The sequence below is a fragment of the Cygnus olor genome, chromosome 6, assembly GCF_009769625.2.
Source record: "Cygnus olor isolate bCygOlo1 chromosome 6, bCygOlo1.pri.v2, whole genome shotgun sequence".
Lineage (NCBI taxonomy): Eukaryota > Metazoa > Chordata > Aves > Anseriformes > Anatidae > Cygnus > Cygnus olor.
Genome location: NC_049174.1, coordinates 33,686,420 through 33,707,871, shown reverse-complemented (window position 1 = coordinate 33,707,871; position 21,452 = coordinate 33,686,420). Strand labels below are relative to the sequence as shown.

General features: G+C 40.1%; 1 protein-coding gene and 1 long non-coding RNA gene across 2 annotated transcripts in view; one reads left to right on the top strand and one right to left on the bottom strand.

Moving 5' to 3' along the window:
- Nucleotides 1-21,452, bottom strand: part of LOC121072311 — a 68,544-nt gene that overhangs the window by 22,391 nt on the left and 24,701 nt on the right. The gene's annotated exons all lie outside the window — the stretch shown is intronic.
- On the top strand, nucleotides 1,109-3,765 carry CXCR4 (C-X-C motif chemokine receptor 4). The gene is made up of 2 exons (XM_040561817.1): nucleotides 1,109-1,253; nucleotides 2,172-3,765. Exons 1-2 carry the CDS (start codon nucleotides 1,215-1,217, stop codon nucleotides 3,231-3,233), a joined length of 1,101 nt encoding a protein of 366 aa, XP_040417751.1. The 5' UTR covers nucleotides 1,109-1,214; the 3' UTR covers nucleotides 3,234-3,765.

Sequence of the window (21,452 nt, the reverse complement as noted above, 5' to 3'; positions counted from 1 at the left end):
TAAACTGGCAAGAGGAGGATTTAAGAATAAAGCTTTTGACAGACTTTCACTTTATTCATCCCTTGAGACTGCCAGTGTAATCTGAGCATATTGTTATTACATAAAGAATGCCCTTCTCCCCTCTTCTTCTCTTCTTTCCAAATTCCAACTGTAAAGAGTAAATCCATATAACTGAATCAATTATTCCCAATATAATTACTCACTATGATGTGAGTTGTGAAATCATGGGAAAAAAAGAAAACTACTCTCATCAAAACCAGTGAAAACATTTCTTCAAATTAGTTTACCTGCATGAGTATCAACAACACTGAGTCCCTAGAGATACCTGTAAAGGGAATTCATGATTCTCTTTTATTTTTATTTGGGCTAGTTCTCCCTTGCAAACCTATTTTATGATTGCTATTTTTATCCTATATCCACAATTTTAGTTTTTTCTCTTTTGTTTTAGACTATCCAAGTACTGGAAACAAGTCACAGCTGAGGATGCTCAGCCCTCACATTAAAAAAGGTGATTTCCTTGCCTTGAAGCTGGAGAGAAAAATGAGCAGTTCCTGATACTAGTGGGCAAATAAAGAAAAATAAAGAAACTGGTGTTCACTATTTTTAGATCACGAGACACTAAGCATGCAAATCCACGATGTTAGATGAAGTTGGCGGCTCGTTTTATTCTCTTCCCATTTCCTATTGTTCCACTTTACCCTATTGTCTCCTGACCACACACACCGCCCGCAGTGCCCCGCAGTTTTTGCCCCCCGAGCCCCGAGATGCTCGGCACCTGCAGCTCCTCCCCGGCCTCCCGACCCCAACCCCGGGATGCGAAGGGCTGCGGGGGGACCCTCGGAGCTGGGACCGTGCCCTCACCCCCTGCCCCTCTCTGCCAGCAGGGACGGCAGCCAGCCCCTTGTCACCGGGGCACTCGGGGACCGCTCTTCTTCCTCCTCCTCCTCCTCCTCCTCCTCCTCCTCCCTCAGCGGCCTCACCCCGGCAGCCCGGGACCCCCGGGGGGGCTCTCCGCGAGGCGGACAGACCCCCCCCGGAGGGCTCAGCGCCCCGCCAGCCGCCACCATGCGGACAAAGGGCGGCCCGAGGCCGGGCCCCGGTGCCACCCGTCGGGGAGGAGCCAGGCGGGGGCTGCCCCCGGGGCGGGGGGGGGGCGGCGGGGAACTGATAAAGGGCCGCGTCCCGCCGGGGCGCCTGCCAGAGGAGAGCTCGGCATGGCTCGGAGCATGGACACCAGCCTCGACAGCCTGGATGTAAGTGACGGGGGGGCATCGCCCAGAGGAGCCCGGGGTGCTCTCCCCCCGCTTCGCGCTCTGCGGGACCAAGGGGGCGACGCGAAGCCGGGGCGGGTTGGCCCCGCTGTCCGCGGTGCCCTGGGGCTCCATGAGGGGTCCCGGCATCTTCCCTCAGGGCTCCGGCTTCGGGTGGTGCCCCCTTAGCGCTGGGTGCCCCCGGGCTTCGCCGCCTGCCGCCCCCCGACGGAGCTGTGAGGGGCCAGGTGGCAGCCGCCCCGCCGCCCCTCAGCCGCCCCTCCGCGCCGTGCCCCGAGCCGTTGGTGGTTTCCGGGCGCGCTTTTCGTGCCCTCGCCAGAATTTCGCTTCCTTTTTCCACCGCTCGCCTCAGGCCGGCCGCCCCCCGCGGCACGGCGCCCAGGGGGAGCCCCTCTCGTCCCTGCGCGCCCCCCGCGGGCAGCCCTGGCTGCCGCTTGTCGTCCCCTGTGCACCGCCACGCAGGTACCCTCTCCGCTTCTCCTCCGCCCCGTCCCCTTCACGGGGCTCAGAGGGACCGTCCCGGTGTAACTGCGTTGTGGCTGCTCGCTCCCGTTGGCGGTAGGCGCGCAGTTAGCGCTGAGGTGTCCTGAGGGGAGGCTGGCTCACAGGCAGCCCTTAGCGAGCCCTTTCCCTTCCATCCCGTCCTCAGTTACAGGATCCTACCCCTCAGAGAAGGACAAAGCAAGTTTTTTCTTAACTAGCTCCTGTTTGCTGAACGCTTTATATACATCATACATATATATACATTTGCTATATAAATAGCATTTATCTGGTTTTCAAAAAGTTTGCCTCTTTGTGGTGATGAGACTGCTTAGTGTCCTAACAAGTCATATAGCATGCTACATAGAGTGAGCCTTTCTAAAAGTGCTAACATCTAATTTTACTTTGCTTTTTTTTCAGCTGTCCTCTGGGTTAATCATTGAATTTTCTGATAATGGCACGGATGAGATTGGCTCAGGTGACTACGGAGACTATGGAGAGCCATGCTTCCAGCATGAAAATGCTGATTTCAACCGGATCTTCTTGCCGACTATCTACTCCATCATCTTCCTAACGGGAATAATCGGGAATGGATTGGTTATTGTTGTTATGGGCTACCAGAAGAAGCAGAGAAGCATGACTGATAAATACAGGCTGCACCTCTCTGTGGCTGACCTCCTTTTCGTCATCACCTTGCCGTTCTGGTCTGTGGATGCGGCGATAAGCTGGTACTTTGGGAATGTTCTGTGTAAGGCAGTTCACGTCATTTACACAGTCAACCTCTATAGCAGTGTCTTGATTTTGGCCTTTATAAGTTTAGATCGTTACCTGGCAATAGTCCATGCCACCAACAGCCAGCGCCCACGAAAGCTGTTGGCTGAGAAGGTGGTGTATGTAGGCGTGTGGTTACCCGCTGTGCTTTTGACAGTGCCTGATATAATTTTTGCCAGTACTAGTGAAGTAGAAGGAAAGTATCTATGTGATCGCATGTACCCTCATGAAAACTGGCTGATTTCGTTCAGATTTCAGCATATCTTGGTAGGACTTGTCTTGCCTGGTCTGATAATCCTGACATGCTACTGTATTATAATATCTAAGCTGTCACATTCAAAAGGCCACCAGAAGCGCAAAGCCTTGAAGACAACAGTCATCCTCATCCTCGCCTTCTTTGCCTGCTGGCTGCCATATTACATTGGCATCAGCATAGATACATTCATCTTGCTTGGAGTCATCAGACATCGCTGCAGCTTGGAGACGATCGTGCATAAATGGATCTCCATTACAGAAGCCCTAGCATTCTTCCATTGCTGCCTGAATCCGATTCTCTATGCCTTCCTGGGTGCCAAATTCAAGACATCAGCACAAAACGCCTTGACATCAGTTAGCAGAGGATCAAGCCTCAAGATTCTGTCAAAAAGCAAACGTGGGGGACATTCTTCTGTTTCTACAGAGTCGGAGTCTTCAAGTTTCCATTCCAGCTAACACTGCCCCTTGCCATCATTTTATAAAGAGACACTTTAAAAGTTGCTCAAGAATGAGACTGACCATAATGTACAGATTTATTTACAGTTGGATTTTTTTACTGTTTCTTTTAGTCTCTGGAGTTTAATTGACTTATTTATATAAAACTTTCGTATTGATGATAAACTGTCTAGGCAGGTCCTGTGGACAAGTGGTTAGTTCACAAAAGTTTTAGTGCTTGTTTGTATAGATAACGTGAACTAAACACTTCTGAATTGTAGCAAGTGGCTGTTAAAAGTTTAGAAAATATTTCTCTATTGTTTATATGTAAATGTTTTCAGTGTTGCTGTTAAATTCTTAAAAAAAGAAAACTTTTGCTGGAGATTTTTACCTTACTACAAGATGTTTGGTTTACAATAGCTTAACTCTGCTGTAGAAATGGCACTTATAACCAAAGCCGCCTCTGTTACATGCTAGGTTTTTTTCCCCATTCTCAGTAGCTGATGGTTTGCAAACTTTTCTGTTCAAGGTAAATAAAAATATATGACAAAAAGTTATTTTGAGTGGTATTTTTATTTCAGGTTAAATATTTTTCTCAATGCTTTTAAGTACAATACTCCCTGCACAATAACTTTGAAAACTGCACGGCTCTTAGATGAATAGGGGGAAAATGAGTTTCAGTACATCCTGATTGTTCAGTTGACACCTGTGAGTTGTAGATCGTTTGTTGTTTTTTTTTTTAACCAGAATGCATTTACTCCAGTTAACGTTTTCTTTAGAACGACTTAAACTATCACTTGAAACAAAGAGATTTTTGAGAACAAAACATCCACAAATGAAAAGCCATCTAGTCAAGCACTTGCTAAGCTCTACAGCCTCTGAAGTGTCAAACCAAGAGTACTGCATGTGACTAACCTTCACGCCATGCATATAAAGTCAATGCTATATTTATTCTGCATTGTACTATTCTAAGTTTAATTTCACATGCTAACAGTAATCAAAAGTAGCTGAATGAAAGACATTTTATTATTTGACCTAGTTTGAACTAAAGTCCTTGGGTTATCTCTACTGTGGAAGGTATTCTCTGCAGAGCTTTCCCTGTCCCATCTACATCCACATTTTCTTAATATAACCCTGTTGATTTTCTTTTAAAAAAATGGTACATAATGGATTTTTTAACATTTTTTTTAGTAGGAACTAGCCAGACTGTCGAATTTCCAATAGCTAACCTTCTCTAAGTTAGCCATATCTTCATGTTAGAGTATGTTCAAAAGTAATAAATACGCAAGAGGAAAGAGTCATTGGGAATATTTGTATGTTCTTACACTAAAAACAAACACAACTGCTACTTATCTAAATAGTAAACACTTTGGTAGTCTTCTGAAAAAGCAAAAAATAAACAATGCTATTTGTCACATAGAACTTAAGTGAAATGAACAACATGGATATTTCGGTGATATAACTCAGAAAGAATGTCTTTCCGTAAGCACAGCAACTGAATATATGTCCCACCATGTTAAACCATGTATTAAATTGTATGTTTTATTTTAGATATTTTCATAAATGCAAGACCTTTCTGTTTTCACCTCCCCTGCTCTTCAGTCAGGAAGCTGCAGCACCTTGGCTGCATCCTGCACGCTTGCAATGACTTTTTGCAATAGTCATTTGATTTTGCGTTGAGCTGACTCAGTTTGCTGAATCAGCACAAAGCTAGAATGGCAGAAAAAAAAATCTAGCAGTTTAGTGAACTGAATTAACTCAACAAGGTGTCCAACAAGCATTAGAAAAGGGCAAGACCCTGTAACCTAGAGCCAGGCACAGGGAGAGAAAAGTAAGAGGAAGAGGTAAAAAGAGAGGAAGCAGGTTCCCCCCCTTTTAGTAACTAACGTTTTGGATCAATTAAATTCAAATGTGTAACTTCACTTGGCATAAACTAACAACAGAAAACGATGCAATCTCAAGAAACAAAAGGTCTTGCTTTCATCAAATTTCTCCTCACAGAACTGAGAAATGAGGAAAACGTGACATAGGAGCAGAACTTCTTCAATGGTTTATTTTTGTTGTTCGTTTGTGTGTTTTCTTAATTTAGTGAGCATTTCCCCATGAAGAATTTGTTGTTCTAAAAGATTCTGATTTCCACCACAGCCCAATCAATCACTGTGACTTAATTGCACTTATAAAATACTTACTGGCTATCAACACATTGCTGCTTATTTGTTGAGGAAATGTTTAGAGCCCTCTAGCATTAACTTAGATTATTCCCATTATACTTCACAGTCAGCCAACTGTTACCTCTCGCAGAGAGTTAACAGGAAAGAGGGTGCAAGTCGGAATAACCCCAGCAGTCCATGTTACTGCCAAAGACCACCAAAAGGACACTTTAAACAAACAACAGAAAGCATTTGTGTTGAAAATAAATCAGCAATATTAAAACAGAACCCGTGCCACAGAGAGATGAGACCTACATTAGTTTTATAAAACTGCCATTGTTCTCAGTAGAATTAGTGAAACTATGGACAGAAGGATGTCTTTAAAAAGATTACTGGGGTTTGGCTCCAGCAAAGAAATGAGTCAAAAGCCACATATTTTTAAACTTTATGTATCAATAAATATGAATATATTTGTAGTGGTACTAGAGAACATATTTGTAAATTGCACAAAGTTGCCATGACTAAACAATAAGAAAGTATGATTCCAATTCTGTCCTTTTACCTCTGAGTATGTATCAAGCAAACTTCACTCAAAGCTCCTACAAATATACCATGTTGGTAAAAAACAAACAAAAAAAATCAATTAATTCCCTTTTAAAGCCACATTGCCTGTAAGCAGATTTTTGTTGAGGCCATGACTGTTTTTATGCCTTTGTGAATCAAAAATATTTCTTGTAAATGTGTTTCTCAAAGTGTAAATTCAGTCACAAAGGTGAATAGCCATAACTATGAAATATATACAGCAAACAAGTCCACATCCATGGAGAACTTTCCAAAGTTTCCAAAGAGCTTTTCCAAGTCTTTTCCAAATTTTTCCTGTCTAGCATAGAGAATAATGTTACGATTTTTTCTTTAAGACATACAAAATGCATAGTCTCAGCACTTCTTTGGTGTAAAATAATAGCTCAACTGCTTTTAAATGTGCAACATGAGATATAGAAAACAGATATGAGTACTGTTTACAAAACAGTTAAATTGCTTCTGCATCTTTAACAAGTTACATGGTAATTAAAAAAATAGAATGTATTTACAAAGATGTAATTTATTTACAAAGACTCTCTACAGAATTCAGAATTTGCCTGCTATGGCTGATGCAATGTGCCAGCAGCAGTGCCTGGACTGAAACGTGGATATTCACCTAATACTATAATGCACGCCTGGTGAGTGCTTAAGATTAGTTAGAAATCCTTTGGATCAGGCGAGTCTAAACCAAGAAAGGAACGGACACATGAACTTACTTCTGCTTCATCTGAAATGCTGTTTGGAGGAAAAGTTAGACTACTTCAAGCAGAGGGATAAAATTACGCTATAACCCGTTATTTGTATGGTGTATTTGCACTCCTCCTGATCAGGTTGTGTGGAGTCCCCGTTTGAGGAGGATGGGAGAAGCCGAGTGGTTGTGAGGGTGTCAGAGCTAACGTATGCAGGCTGCAGAGGTGGCGTGTCTTGTTTTTGCTTGGCTGGTCCTATGACGCAATCATTGTAGAGGGGGTTCAACTCCTATGCATATACATAAATCAAAACAAAATCACCATGAAAATAAAAAGGAAGTCACAGAAATAACATGGAGCCATTCATACAACTGAATGGTTTATCTCATGATGGTTGAGCTCTAGTTGGACAATGTACAAAGTGACCACCTCTAGATGTTTGGTTGAAAAGGCCATTTTTTATATTGTTTGGGAAAGGAAACAGCATGACGAGGAAGCACTTCCTTGATCCAGGCATGCCTCCAGAATCCCCTAACAATGGAGCATTCTCATATTCTCATAGTGCTGAAACTTAGGAAACACTTAAGCAGATAGGGCACCAGAGTTTTTGCTCAAAGGATGCCACTCCCTCACTTTATGTTTTGAAAGAACGATAGACTCTTTTTCACAGTCATAAATCACATGTCAATTGAAATTCCATGAGCACTGGGATTATTTCTTGTAAGGGAGGCACAGATTCTTAAAATCTTTTCTCTTTACTCAACAAATCTTCTGTTATTGTTTTAATTTTCCCTGAAAATATTTAATCTTTAGCAGGATGGAGTTTAAAGACCATTTGTTTCAACATCAACGCTGTTACTATCTTCCTATCATTCTAGTACTAACAAGACATGGAGAAAATAATGCTATGCTTATTGGTTTTGAAACTAAATTGTAATAGTAGTTGTAGCACACTTTGTGCTCACCTTATATAGAGAGACATATACAAATATATTTACATATGGATGACAATATAGATTATAAGAACCATTTTCAATTGTTGATACAAGTGATCCAGGCTTCAGCAAAGTGACTACTGACTTTCCGAGAAGTCCAGACTCATTGCAGATAGAGAAGATATTAATTAAAATGACTACTTTCTTAAAAGGGCAGGAGGCTTTAGTGACAAGCTCCCACTGAACTCAGAGGTCAGAGTACGTAAAGAATTATGCTTCTTAAAGAGTATGCCCTTCTAACCCAAATCAATTACAAATGAAGATTAGGAGTTCCTCTGATTTCAGCTGCAGCCAGAGACCTACAAGAAATTAGATCTTTCAGTATGGAGCAGGTGGAATTGTTCTGGTGAACCTAACAGAAATAAATTTTCAGCAAAAAGGTTTTCTCTTACTGGAGATACACAAATTTTTCATACCCAGCTATCAACAGTCTGACAATAATTGTGGCATAATGTTTGAAAACATTTAAAAAAGTGGCATAACGTTTGAAAGAAATAGGTCAACATTTTAAATATCCTTACCTTTTGGAATTCACACCAGAACAGATTCTTACCACACAAACTTGTCAAACTGAGCAGAAATTATTAGGGATTTTGTGAAGGGATACATTGTGAAGAGATGTTGGGCTGATGTGTTTTGTTGCTTGCTGTTGATAGTGTGTTTTGTTTCTACTATCCCCTTCTCACAACTTCTATTCTACTTAACTTTTCCTTTAGCAATATAACTTTATTGAATTTGCAGTGGTTCCATTCTGTTAGGACTACACACAATAACCTAGACAAGTAAGAAAAAGTAAAGAGAAACTGTTCAAAGAAAAAATGCAGCCCTCACAACAGTCTCTATGTCCTCTAACATGCATTTCCCTTCCAACATCTGCTTTCCTTTAGCCAAAAGCTAAATTACTTCTATATCATATGCAAAGTTTTAACTCAAAGATTGTTTTTATTCTCAAGTTTCGTAAAGTGCAAACACAGCGACATTTGTTTACCTCCTTGATTTCTATTCAGCACTCCCTGATGTGGCAGATCGTCCCCAGGAGAGGTCTGGATAAGCCCAGCTGGGGGGTCCCTCACCCGTGTGTCGGTGCCATCACTGCTGCCAACGTGGCTACACAACCACCAGCTGCCCCCGAGTTTGCTCTCCCTACCGATGCGCTCTGCAAGGCCGCAATACGGCTGGACAGCAATAATAATCACTGGCAAAATTCCTAATGTGTCAGCTTGCCAAAGGCGAGCATAACAGTCCTCAACAGACAAAAATAAACCTGAAAAGTTAAAACAATATCTTTCTTTAACGCTCCTCTCCCAGCCACTCAACCTTTTACTGGACATCCCACCTGTCACCTTTCTCATGCCTGTCCCTCTTCTTCAGCACTGTCCCATTGTAGGCTAATATTTGCTTTTTTTTTTTTTCACTTGGGAAAAATATCTGGTATTTAAAGTATCTTTCAAAACGCTTGTTCTGCCAAGTCAGTCTATAAGAGTTCACCAAGGAGAGAAATGTTGGTATGCTTGATAGGAGAAGCCCAGACTGGGGCCTCAGTTTCCCTAGATCAACTCTGCCTCTAAAATAGTGAAAAGCAAGACAATGATTCTGTTTTTCAATAAGCATGTTTTAATGTGACAGCAATAGATGAGTCCTGTCAAAACTGGGTTCATCACAAGCCTGCAATCTATTCTTCCTGCTCTTTGGGGAAGGAATTACATCTATCATACAAGTGTTAAGTGCACTGCTGGAACTCAGTACAGGGATGTATCAGCAAGAGAAGCTAGAGTCTCTAACATGAATAATGGGGACGAAGGGATTATTGTACAAGGGCATGGTTTCATGTTAGATTTAACCTGACAGCAAAGTAGATCTAATGAATTCCTGCTGTCCTTAGCCCTTAGTTTTGACTACCTTCCTTTTCATGGCCTTCTAGGTCAGTCCCGTCCCACTGCGCCCTTGCTTGCTGTCTTTCTCCCGCATCCCACCGCAGTGTTTCAACTGGGTAAATTTTCTCTGACAGTGCTATCCTGCATGGAGCTGGGCCCTCACAATGCACTGACATGCAGCAACTGAACTGACCTAATAGTCAGCAGGGCCAGAAAGGATTTTCTCACACCTCACAGTGCCCTTCCTGCTCTCATTTACTATTACCCCTGCAGCACATGTGACTCTTGGCAAGCCAGTTCAGCTGCTGAAGACTGGTTTTCACAGGAATTTGAAGCAATCTAATAGTTTTCTCTGATGGGAAGGTCTCCAACCTCCTTCACTCCTTTTGTCTTTGAATCCTTTCATTTTGTATCTTCAGTACTCTCCAATTCTTAGTCCCGTGGGCCTATATCCTGCCATGAATTATCTATAGAATCATTCACATCGTCTTTTGAATAGATATAATTGACTAAATAGATAGCATCTATTTTTTTTTCTAATTTGTTTTATACCATTTTAATGAAGTTAACTCACAAAGAGGGCTGACTACATCCACGATACAAAAGTAAGCAGCCAGGCACATGGCTCGGGAAGAAAGAAAAGTGGTGATGCAGACTTGCTGAACTTTTTCTTTTGATGGCAATGAGCTCTCGGTTCCCTATGTTTTGTGAAACCCTCCACTCACAGAAAAGAAACCAGCAAAATAAAGTGAATAGAACTGAATTGGCTCACTAAAGCATCAAAAGCCAGAGCATTTGCGAGAGTGAGGGTGGAACGAGGCACCTGGGAGCCGGGGGGAAGTGGGACCCTGTCTTTTGAGAGCAGCAAGTTTTTAAGACTGGTTTAGCTATCTTGTCAAAACTTCCCTGAGTAAACAGCCAAAGTGTTAAACAAACATAAAACAGTTCTCAGGTAGAGGGCAAGAGGCTGAAAAGGCACTGAGAGAATGAGATGCCCCTGTCCAAGGGAAGTGAGCCCTGCTTCCTCCATAACCAAACCATGATTACCCGCTGACTACCTGACAGTGGACTTTTCCCTGAAACCAGGCTCAAATAAGAGAGAGCAGCATTTTAAACTAAAAACATCTGTAACAGCGTGTTGAATCACATTCTTGATTATAACTTATATCACTCATCAGATTTAAAGTAGCTATTTGCTAACGCAAACTCTAAATCTACATTCATATATAGTCCACAGGACTTTCTGAATGTCATATGTGTTTTTTAAAAGCAGATTCCTTGAAAGGTAGAGAGCCTGTCTGCTATTTAACAGAGCCACTAAATTTTAACAGGGCTTCCTATTAGGAAAAATGCCAAGAATTTCCCTTAAGTATTATGCTGTGACTCTCTCTACTTTTAATTATCCTGTCGATCAAGGAAAGAAGAAATTGCCTCTTGGTATGAAGTATGCTCAGGAAGCAAACATTAAATCTCTGCCTAAAACCCAAACTTAGTCCCACTGAAGAAAAGCAGTCAGCCTGGTTATGTTGAAGCCAAATTAAATATGGTGTAAATGACTGTATGGTGTAATGTGTGGAGCTGTAAGCCTCTGCTACTACGCTGTAATGAAGGGGAGAGCCTGGCCAATGCATGAATATTCAGTGTAGTGTACACTCATCTAACTATAGCTGAGCCCAGAGAATAAATAATCTACACAGCCATGAATTCTTGAATCTGCTCGCTCTTGCTTCTTCCTACAAGCTAATAGGTAAGAAACTTTGCCTATTCATCAAGCACTTTGTGGACACTCCCTAATAAAAACTGTGACAGATGAAGGATGCGAGATCCTTTGTGATATTTAAGAACCCCTCTGCTCCCCAGGTGTTTGAAAGAGATCCTCTTCATTCATTCAGCAGTTCCAGTGACAATTAACATTCAGAACAAAGATTTTTGTATCTCTGTAGAATAAATCCAGTTTCTAAAGGTAATCCATTTTAAAATCCTGTTGCTAGTACCACATGCTTCACCCTACATGTGCTCTTTCAGTTGCTTTCCAAACTAGGACCTATTATGCCCTCTAAAAGCAACCAACCTGATGCATCTTCTTATACAAATTTACTTAAAACTTTTAACAAAAAGCATTACAAGAAAACAAGTGATTTACCCACCCCTCCTTCTATTTATCGAAATCCACATTCAGCTGTGTTCCAATAGGAAACCGGTAAATGATTATGGATGTTTTTGCAAACTAGTTATAATTACCATCAGGCAGCATTTACAGAGAAGAATGATGTAGGTAGCCAGTTATCCTTTCTGTTGTTAAATCTTCAGCGAGGACAGTTACTGAAGGCAGGATTTTAAGTGCGGCCACCTGTTTCTCAAGAAGACATTACGTAGTTGTATTTCACCTGCACAGACTTTAGTCAGAAATAACAGCTTTATTTAAAAGCTTGTTAACACACCAGCATCACGTACAGACACCAGTTTGTCTATACACCACGCATCATATACAACCATAGAAATATACCAATGTGAATTATTTCATTTACTGAAAAAAAGGGCAATTAGATCCATCTAAAGAAACTGAGCCTATCCCTATGCTTTGCAGTTTTTAAGATCATTTGCTGCTGTGCATCAGGAGAGTCAGCCCTCATCAGCTCAGTTCTCCAACTCCTGGTAATGTATCCTTACCACACTGACCGTGGTACGACCAGGCTATCAGAATTCATGACTTCAGGACACCCTTCCTATAAAATACATGAAAAAGATATGTACAAATTGGATTTTAAAAAGGTATTGTGCAGAGAAGGGTGCTGCCTAAACTTACAAATGGCAAATACTGGAGGAAATGATGAGGCACAAGCCACAGCCTGCAAGCAAAATGAGGGTACATCTAAGTGATGTGGAACAGGGTATTGAAACACAGCGGTGATTAGGCACACTCCCAGGAGAGCGTGCAAGGCAACCTGAGCTTTTGTACCCATGTCCCTTGACAAAGAACATTGTTTTTGCAGAGGGCACCTCCTTCTCCTCTTCAATGTTTTATATAGGATTAGGCGTGCGTTTATAAAAGCACCTCTAGGAGCAAATGCTGTCCTTGAAACAAGCTGGGAAGTGCTTTGGTTATGACTTCTTCTAGGGGCTAGGCAGGTGGGACTTTGCCATTCAGCGCTATCAAGTATGAAACGGTTCTGTTCAGAAGCAGTAGTAGATGTTTCAGTACCTGGATCCGTTACAATTCAACAAGAGCCTTTTAAGTTTTATGTTTAAAGCATCCAATTTGTAGAAATCTAAATTTCTCTCGTAAATCTAGCTGTCAGCAAATGGAGTCTAGACCACTGCAGAACTCTCCCACATTAAGAAAACAGAGCTGCAGATAATATTCATACACCAATAATCCAAGCTGTACACCAGAAATAAAATAGCTACAGTCTTTTCCTCCTTTCTTTTTTTACAAAACTCCATAGGTGAACAGACAGCTCATCCTAACAAGCTCCTCGGCCACTGATGTGCACTTAATCCTGAATCAGCAAAACCTGTTAATAATTCTTGGCTACTTGAAATGGAATTATTTTCTGATGACTGCATTTAATCCAACCAAAGGTCAGTTGAAATAACAAATGCTGTCGGCTCAGGAGTTAATGATATATCCCTACCTCTCTAGGCCTATAATTTCTTTAGATACCTAAGAGGTCATGTCAATCCTAATGTCTTCCAGTTTTATGAATGCAACCATAAGCCCCTCTAAATGAGATTACAAATGATTATTATAACTCTAAATCAAGGGAAAGGCCCACCATTTTCTCTAATTGGAAAGGGTAATTTAATTATAATTCTTTTCTTTCCAGATGCTTTGTTTTTGTTCCATTACATTACAATAACTACTCAGGGTTTACGGAAGAGAAACAGTTAATTGTTTACGACTTCGAAAGGATGAGAAATTAGATCATACGCCAGTGGAGCCACACTTCAGCCACGCTTCTATTGTTGGTCTTGAGCTGCAGGTATTGCCATACGCAGTGTGTGATGGCTTTGCTTCTAAAGAAGCTGAGAAGACTGCGCAACTGGAGAGCTTGTGCTGTTCTCACATTTTTGAGAGATCTCATTCCACCCCAAGTAGGCAATTAATAAAACCATCTGAAGTAAAAAGCTAATAATTCAAGATTTACAAGTCAGTGGGCACAGAGTAGAAAATGGGTAACGTATTCAATATTCCAGCGTGATTTTGCACTCAATTAACATAAACTGACAGAGCCTTCAAAGTGAACTTGTCAACAAACTCACCTTGACTTATTCAAATGACTGTATCTAAATGAATTTTGTTTGTCAAAAAATAAGTAGCTTTCCAAATATTAAATGAGCCAAATCTATATTCTGCATAGGTTTACTGAAGGCAGTGCTTAATTATTTATTAGATATCAAATGTAGAACATCTGTGTAGGAAGGCTGGCATATGTTAGGACCTTTGACTTTGATACACAAAAACTGTCTGCTGAGTTAGGAGTCTCTCTGAAAATTAATTAGATAAGCATGAATATAGTATGTATATTCTTTTAAGTCTTTGCTTCCCTAGAGATAAGGATAATGCTTATACAAAGAACACACGACTGAATGTACGAACGGATCCTTTTGTCTTTGAATTAACAAGGATATACTTCATGCCTTCTTAACTTTTTAGCGGGTGGCTTTCACAGTTTAATGATTTCACAGTCTGAAGGTTGATCCTTAAACTGATTCTGAAACTCTGTCAATATTACAGAAAGTTATAGAAGTATAACTACCTAGATGTTATTTCATCAGTATAGACTTTGTAGGCAAGGCCTTAAGTAAGAACATTCTCCTGGAAAGATAAATTGTTTGTCTTCCTCGTTCATATACACAAGCACATAGACATATGCACACAAATCCAACTGATTATACTTTGGGACATAATCTTGTATTTTGTTAGAAAAACTTTCATCCGATTTATCTCCTTGCCAGTACTCCTGATTTGGAAACCTTCTAAAACTTGCTTCTCCAGCTGCTTCTCATTCCACTGTAGAATAAAAAATAACTTTAACACTCTCTAGAAAGTAGAGCCTGCTACCTATACAAAGGTATTTCTTCTTGTAGCTAGATATGAAAAGTAGTATTTTATCAAGATAAAGGGAAAGGTCACAGCTGGTCTTCTAGTAAAGGACTTAGCCTTTGCTCCATAACATTTTTTTCCCTCTAGAGATCCCTCAGCAGAGATCCACAGTTTTTATTCATGATTTAAGTTAGGACTTTGCAATGGAAAAGGAGCAGTTTATCAGCAAGCATTCAAGGTAATAATTGTGCCCATTCTCACTACTGAAAAGGTATAATCTTCCAAATAAGGCTGCATATAGCAGTATATCCAAGGAAACTAGAGGAGTAGACCTGTGCCAAGTGCATCAAACAGAGTTCTTTGCTTGAGTAGGGTCCATAGTGACATGCATGCAAAAGAACTCTTGCTTTTTGAAAAAGCAATCCTGAATAAACACTCTTCTCATTCAAGATAGAGGCCTTAAGGAACATCCTGCATGTTAACAAACATCTTCAGATAATGCCTAGTTTGATGCTCATTTCCTAGTTATTCACAAACTCTCTTAAATGGAGCTCTTTCACTTCTGCAGCTTAGCCTAAGGAAATCCTGCAAGAACAATGTGTGACTGAAATACACACAGGTTTCCCAAATGGTAGCAAGACCCATTGATGCTGCTTCAGATAGCACCAAGACAGCAAGTTATAATGCATGCTAAACAAGAAAGGATCTTGTTTGTATAGGACTGATTTGGATGCAAGCTTTTTTCCTTTCAAATAGTAGTAGATTATGTAAAGTGTCCTTCAGTGAAGATATTTAGCTGCCAAACTACATTACCTTTCCTCAAGTACATCAGTAGTCTGAATTTCATAAGCACCTATGCAATTGCTTACTCTCCAAATAAGCATTCCTACAGCAGTCACTCTTAGTAATTTAGTCTGAAATCTCCTTTCAGGTGCTGAAGGTCTGGTAATAGAAAAAGAGAGGCCCTAAAAATATTCTATTTCTGAAATCAGGTACCATGGCAATGACACATTTACTGATTAAGGTTCCTTTATTACTGTGGAAGGTGCCTGATTTGATGCACCTGGTGTCTGTACAACCTGTACACTGATACAGAACAAGTGCACCACTAAGGACATCACAACTTCCTTGGGACTACCTTTGTAAACAAAGAGAGATCCTTAGGACCTCTACATTACCCAGAGGTTATCAACGGGGTACAATTGTTTCCAGTATATGGATATCTTTCAATTGTACAGTATATTTAGACTATGAATGTATTTCAAGATGGTTAACACTCAACGGATGGGATGGCTTTCAACAGTTTCCAAGACAGATTACTTTTGGTTCTCAAAGACAAATAGCTCTTTATCCCATTAAAAAAACTCAGAGGGAAACAATCTTCCTCCTTTTTCTTCTCCATTTCTGTAGCATTTTCTGGCATCTTCTCTAGTCACAGTGTACTTAAAGCTGGTGCTAGTATTTTTACTAATCAGAGCATCCCTGATGAGTTTTTATGCTATTACTTTTCTTATTGCCCTCACTGCACAGCGCTTCTTCAACAAAGGGTACACATTTCTTTTTGTATTCACAGAAGGGACTGTGCGACACACAGCACTACATATGGGTTAGTGGATATATCTCATTATCTGTCTTCCCCAGAAGGAATCATATTGATCAGTCAAACAACTTCTAAAGCACTTTAAAGTCTAGATTTCTGTTTCTATTTTGTTTGTGAAAACAGATTATTTCTCTTTCGAGATGCTAGGTATGGTTCTAGGAAAGTTGTATTTTGGTTGAAACAATGACAGGAAAAGGAGCTTGCCTAATATGTATGCTAAAGAGATGTAGTAAAATAAATATATTTTCAAGAACAATAAAAATATGTTTTAAATGAAAGTATATATGACACTAATTCTAGCCACAAAGAAATGGAAAATAGTATTCTGTCCAATAACTGATTTCAGTGGGTTTATATACAGGCATACACTGTTATCAATTCAGATATGATATATCATTCAGAAGTAAAAGCAAGGCATATGGAATATTATATGCATTAAATATATCCTATTATAACTTTTTCCCCCTATAATCACTAATAATTAAGCTTTTGAGACAGAACAGAAGGGTTCAATGCAAGTACAGCTTTCCTGAAATCTTATAAAAGAAAAGGCAGAACTAAAGTACAATGCTTCTGTCTAGCAAATCTTATAATACTCAGTTATCCCAGTTACCATAGCCTCACTTATGCTCTTAAAAAGAAGTGAAGAAGATCAGATTAGAACTTTATGCAAAAGTGCTAAAATCAGCAGAGACTCCCACTGGATAGGCTTTGGATCAGCACACATACAGTCTCTTGCACCCTGGCTTTCTCCATTCTTTTCTACTGTTATCACAGCTACCTAAGTAATTCTGATTAATTTTTCTTTCAGATAGTTGGAGCTTTTCAGAAGAGTCATTACAGTGGGTCCTGTGTGGTTTAAGTGATGTGCTGAGCAAGAGTGATATATTGCAAAGTGAAGTATCAGGCTGGAAAACTAAAACAATGAGTTACTCAGAAAATTGTAATACACCCTGTTTGTTCTTTGCCTTCATATACATAAAAAAATGCTTTTGAGCATGTTTGTTCAAATGTTAAAATGTATACAACTATAAATTTGACTTCAAAATCTAACATCTCCAGTTGTATTTACAAAAAAAAAAAAAAAAGCAAAGCTCATTTACCCATCAGGCACTTCTAAGCACATCTTTGGATGTTGTTGCTGTTGTTTTTTTGTATAGTTGAGCTATTTGTCTTAAGAAAAAAAAAAAAAAAGTGGCATCTGTATGTAATTTCCATGCTCACTTGGCAACACTACCTCCTTTTGATGACAGTCTGCACTGTTTCCCTTTCTTCTTCTAGTCACTCCAGCTGCAGGACCCAGATGTCAAACTCAGGAATGCATTTTTTCCCAGCAGTGATATCTGATTCGGTTGCTGGCACCTCTGCTGGTGGTTATTCTGAAGCTGCCTGTGAACAGCTTCTAAAGTTTAATCTGCAGAAAGCTTTTTTTATTTATAAGCTAAAACCTTTTCAGTTGCCTTAGTTATGGGAACTGAATATTGTGTATTTATCAAACTACTGATTCCATTATTTACTATATTTGTTTCATGACAACTACCTGCTTCTGTAACCAGAAACTGGGAGGCAAGAGGAAAGCTTTCCAAAAAACAAAGATCCAAGGGAAAAAGTTCTTTCCAATTAATAACGTTCTGTAATTTTCTCTTTTACTTTCTCCTAGCTTCATGCTGCACTTACTTACACACTGGTCTTGAGTACTGAGTGAGTCAAGCATCCTCCCGGCAGCACCGGATGGCACCTGCATGCTTACCCTGCTGGAGTCTACGTGACAAAATCATTTTCCTGTGAACAGATCCCTTAAAGAAAGCACATCCTCCCCCCTGTTTATTCTCGTGTGTAACAAATTTCATTTGGGGACAGCTTCTATCTTACATAATTACTACCAATTGCTTTACATTAAGATGCACATGCAATCAAGAGAACAGCTTATAAAGACAACAGCAGACAAACTGCCATGTGGCATTTATTAACAAACTGCTTAGTCAAGAAGCTAATCAGTGCTAGGCTAAAAGAGCTAACTCAGCAGCTAAGAGAAACGAGAATAAAGCCATTAATGAGGTAAAGAAATGGTAAGTGGTAAGTAACCCCAGTCAGGCAGGTAGGCAGACTGGAAAGTTTGGAGCTATGAGAATGTTAATACTCAGCAGCATTTGTATTATCTGCCCACCTGATCTCTGCCTCAATACATCTGTTGGAAGTTGAACACTGAATTGATAAACTGAACCTAACGCTTTGTAAATTAAAGGACTATGGCTAAAAGTTTAAAGACTCAAATTTTAAAAACGCACCTCTTCTGGGACCCAGAACTGGAGTGCCAACTTTGAGATATACACGTGACCTGATCTCCAACAGTATTCAGTGTTTGTCACTATAGAATAAATGAGAGCTGCAAGGGCTCAGGTTACTGTTGGCTCTGCCATTTCCCAAGGCGTACAGTATCTGAAATTAGGCATGGAAAAATGTAGTAACGTTTTGAAAGCTTAAATACTTGGCTAATGTTCCAGATTGATGACTAGACTCTATTTTGTTTGCTGTTCAGTCTAGCAAGATGCCAACGCCATGATTCCTATTCATCACAGATGTTCATGTGCACCACAGGTATGGAACAAATAATAAATGAGGAACAACAAAATATACAGGAGTTCTCAGCATCTAGACAGATAGATAGATTAAGCAATTTTTGCAATATGAAGAAGAAAAAAACAGATGAGAGAGTGTACAAACAGGCCAACTAAAAAACTAAAAAGCATCAGATTCAGGGCTATCACAAGGAGGTATAGTTTCATACCCTATAGTTAATGTGTAGAACTAAAAGATGCTGTAAGTTTATAGGTATGCAAAAAGGGATATCAAAAAATTAATAAAAGAAAATACAGCACAGGCAATTAAATGCAGAGAGCCTATATTTGGCTCAAGAAGTTCCTGGTCTGAAAATCACTGGAGGCTGGAAGAAAATACTGAGGAAATATCTCTATAAACTTACTGTCTTGTTGTACTCTTTCCCATACTCCAACACTGGCCAGAGGAAAGATGATGAGTCACTGACTTAGACATAACTTTGGTCTGAGGCAGTGAAGTTGTTCTTATGTTCAATTTTTGGTATTTGAAAAGTCTCATGGAAACCAGAAGGATGTCTAAATTCTCATGTAACTGTAATGTTACAGTTCTGACCACCCAGCATTTTGTAGGAACAATCAAGAGGAAAAGCCACATACTGGAGAGAAATGTATTGAAGGTGTACAATATTGTAAGTCCAAAAAAAGAGAGCTTCACCACAGAGAGCTATTTTTTTAATATAACTTTTTTTTTTTTAAGTGAGCAACATAAACAACGAGTGTGTGAGTTTTGTGAGAGAGGAAGAAACCACTTCATGAGAAAACACAAAGCAGGAAGACAGTTCTGCCTCAGATTTGGCCCTAGATGGAAAGCTAATGAAGCTGAGAATGGTGGCAGAAACTGTATTTCTTCAGTGAGATTGTGGTGTGACTGCTGCCCTACTACTTTGGACGACAGCCTTTTTTTTTTTTTTCTTTATTTGGACTGTTGAGATTCAGCAACCATGTCTCACTTTCACCACAGTAATTTCAGAAATGTCCGGATATGTACCCTCAATCAACAGCCATTTCTAAAAATGTATTCTCAACAATTTGGGAACATGCAGAAACCACTATTACAAATCACAGCTGAGATTAATACATGGGTACAGACTATGGGAGCGTGCAGTGTCCATAGCTAAGAGCACAGGGATGATAACAGGCAGCCCAATCAATAAGAGGAAGAACCCAGTGGGAAAAGACCAGTGTGGAAGAATAAATTCCACTGTTTCAGTGCTGAAGGTGAAAACAAAGGACAATATGAAGAGTAATGGCAAGACCAAAGTTACAGAAACTGAAGACATTTTACATCAGGAGAAAATGTACTTCAGTCTTCAGTCATGACAGGTACATTACACTTGCCTCAAAGATATTTTACTTGAGCAGCATGAAAAATTCCACTTATTCTTACAGTTTTTCCTACGGTTTTCCTAAATTTATGGAGATTAGGTGCTGTTTAGAGTTTGCAATCAAGGCCTTAGAAACAATCAGTTACACTTAGTGTGAAAACTGAAAATGTTAGCATATAAATGGAAAAAGGAAAGCATGTCTTTAGTTAGCTGTTTTGCATGTAAAAGTCAAAACTGTGACAACATCTCACCTACCAGTGAGATTAGAGATAGCATGCAAACAAAGGCAATGAGTTGAGAAGTGCTGAAGACATTACCACATTCTTCCACTTACAATCATTTTTGAACATGACAAGATTTTATACAAGTGGGACAAAGCGACAAAGCGAAAGAAGAACAAGCCTGTATGTACATAAGCAAGTCACCTTGTCTGTGAACTTGGCCTCCCACTCCTCAGCCGCTAATAAGTGGAATTTATCTCCTTCCACACCTACTGCCCAACTACTTCTTCACATTGTTTGTGTAAAAAACAGGTGTTCAAAAGAGCAGAGGCCTTTTTTGCCTTCATAGCACTGGCAGAACATGCTCAGACCTGGTCACAGCCTTTCCTCCCAGAGGTGAGCACTCTGGAATACACATAACAAGAACCAAAAAGACAGTCCGAGTCTGCCACAGAAAGAGTGGCTCTTCTTTTAGGTCCTCAAAGCAAGGAGATCACTTTCAAGGTACCCACAAATCCTGGAAGAGGACTCAGAGAATTGCTCCCCAGCTCTCATTTAATTCGTCAGACCTCAGCAGCACAAGTTGCACAGCAATGTGTCTGGGGTTCTTGAGAGGTAGAGCACAGTCAAGAATTGTGGCATTGAACAAGCTAGTTTCAATAACAGAACATTTATAGGCAGAGAAGAGTGGATCAAATGCAAGAACCTTTGATATTGATCCTCAGGGTAACAGAAAGATTAAACTGTACAATCCTATGCAAACAGAAATGCTGGGCTGCAACCAAGTGAAGAAATTTCCTATGAAATTGTTTACAATGTGGAAGCAGATTAAGAAGAGAAAAAAGTGACTTTACCCTTTGAAATAATTAGTGGCCAACATCACCATCCTGAACTTGAATTTGAAAATAGAAGCATTCAACTAAAGTCTAAGATGGCTCTCTAGCCTCTTTTCTTCTTGATACTAGAAGATAAATACTGTAAAACTCCTTTTCTTTGATATAAAAGAGTAATTCTGTAACTCTGAAACTGTATGAGCAGCTACTTTATTTCGAAGGTCTACTGTGAGGACAACAGCTGTGGAGCATACAGATTTAAGGAAATTAGTGCAAAAGCGGTCTATACTTTAAATACATGATGTG

Bases quoted from the DNA above. Each gene is read 5' to 3' on its own strand.
- CXCR4 (XM_040561817.1), top strand. From the start codon at position 1,215: ATGGCTCGGAGCATGGACACCAGCCTCGACAGCCTGGAT. The intron at 1,254-2,171 runs GTAAGTGACGGG...CTTTTTTTTCAG, and splicing joins CCAGCCTCGACAGCCTGGAT to CTGTCCTCTGGGTTAATCAT.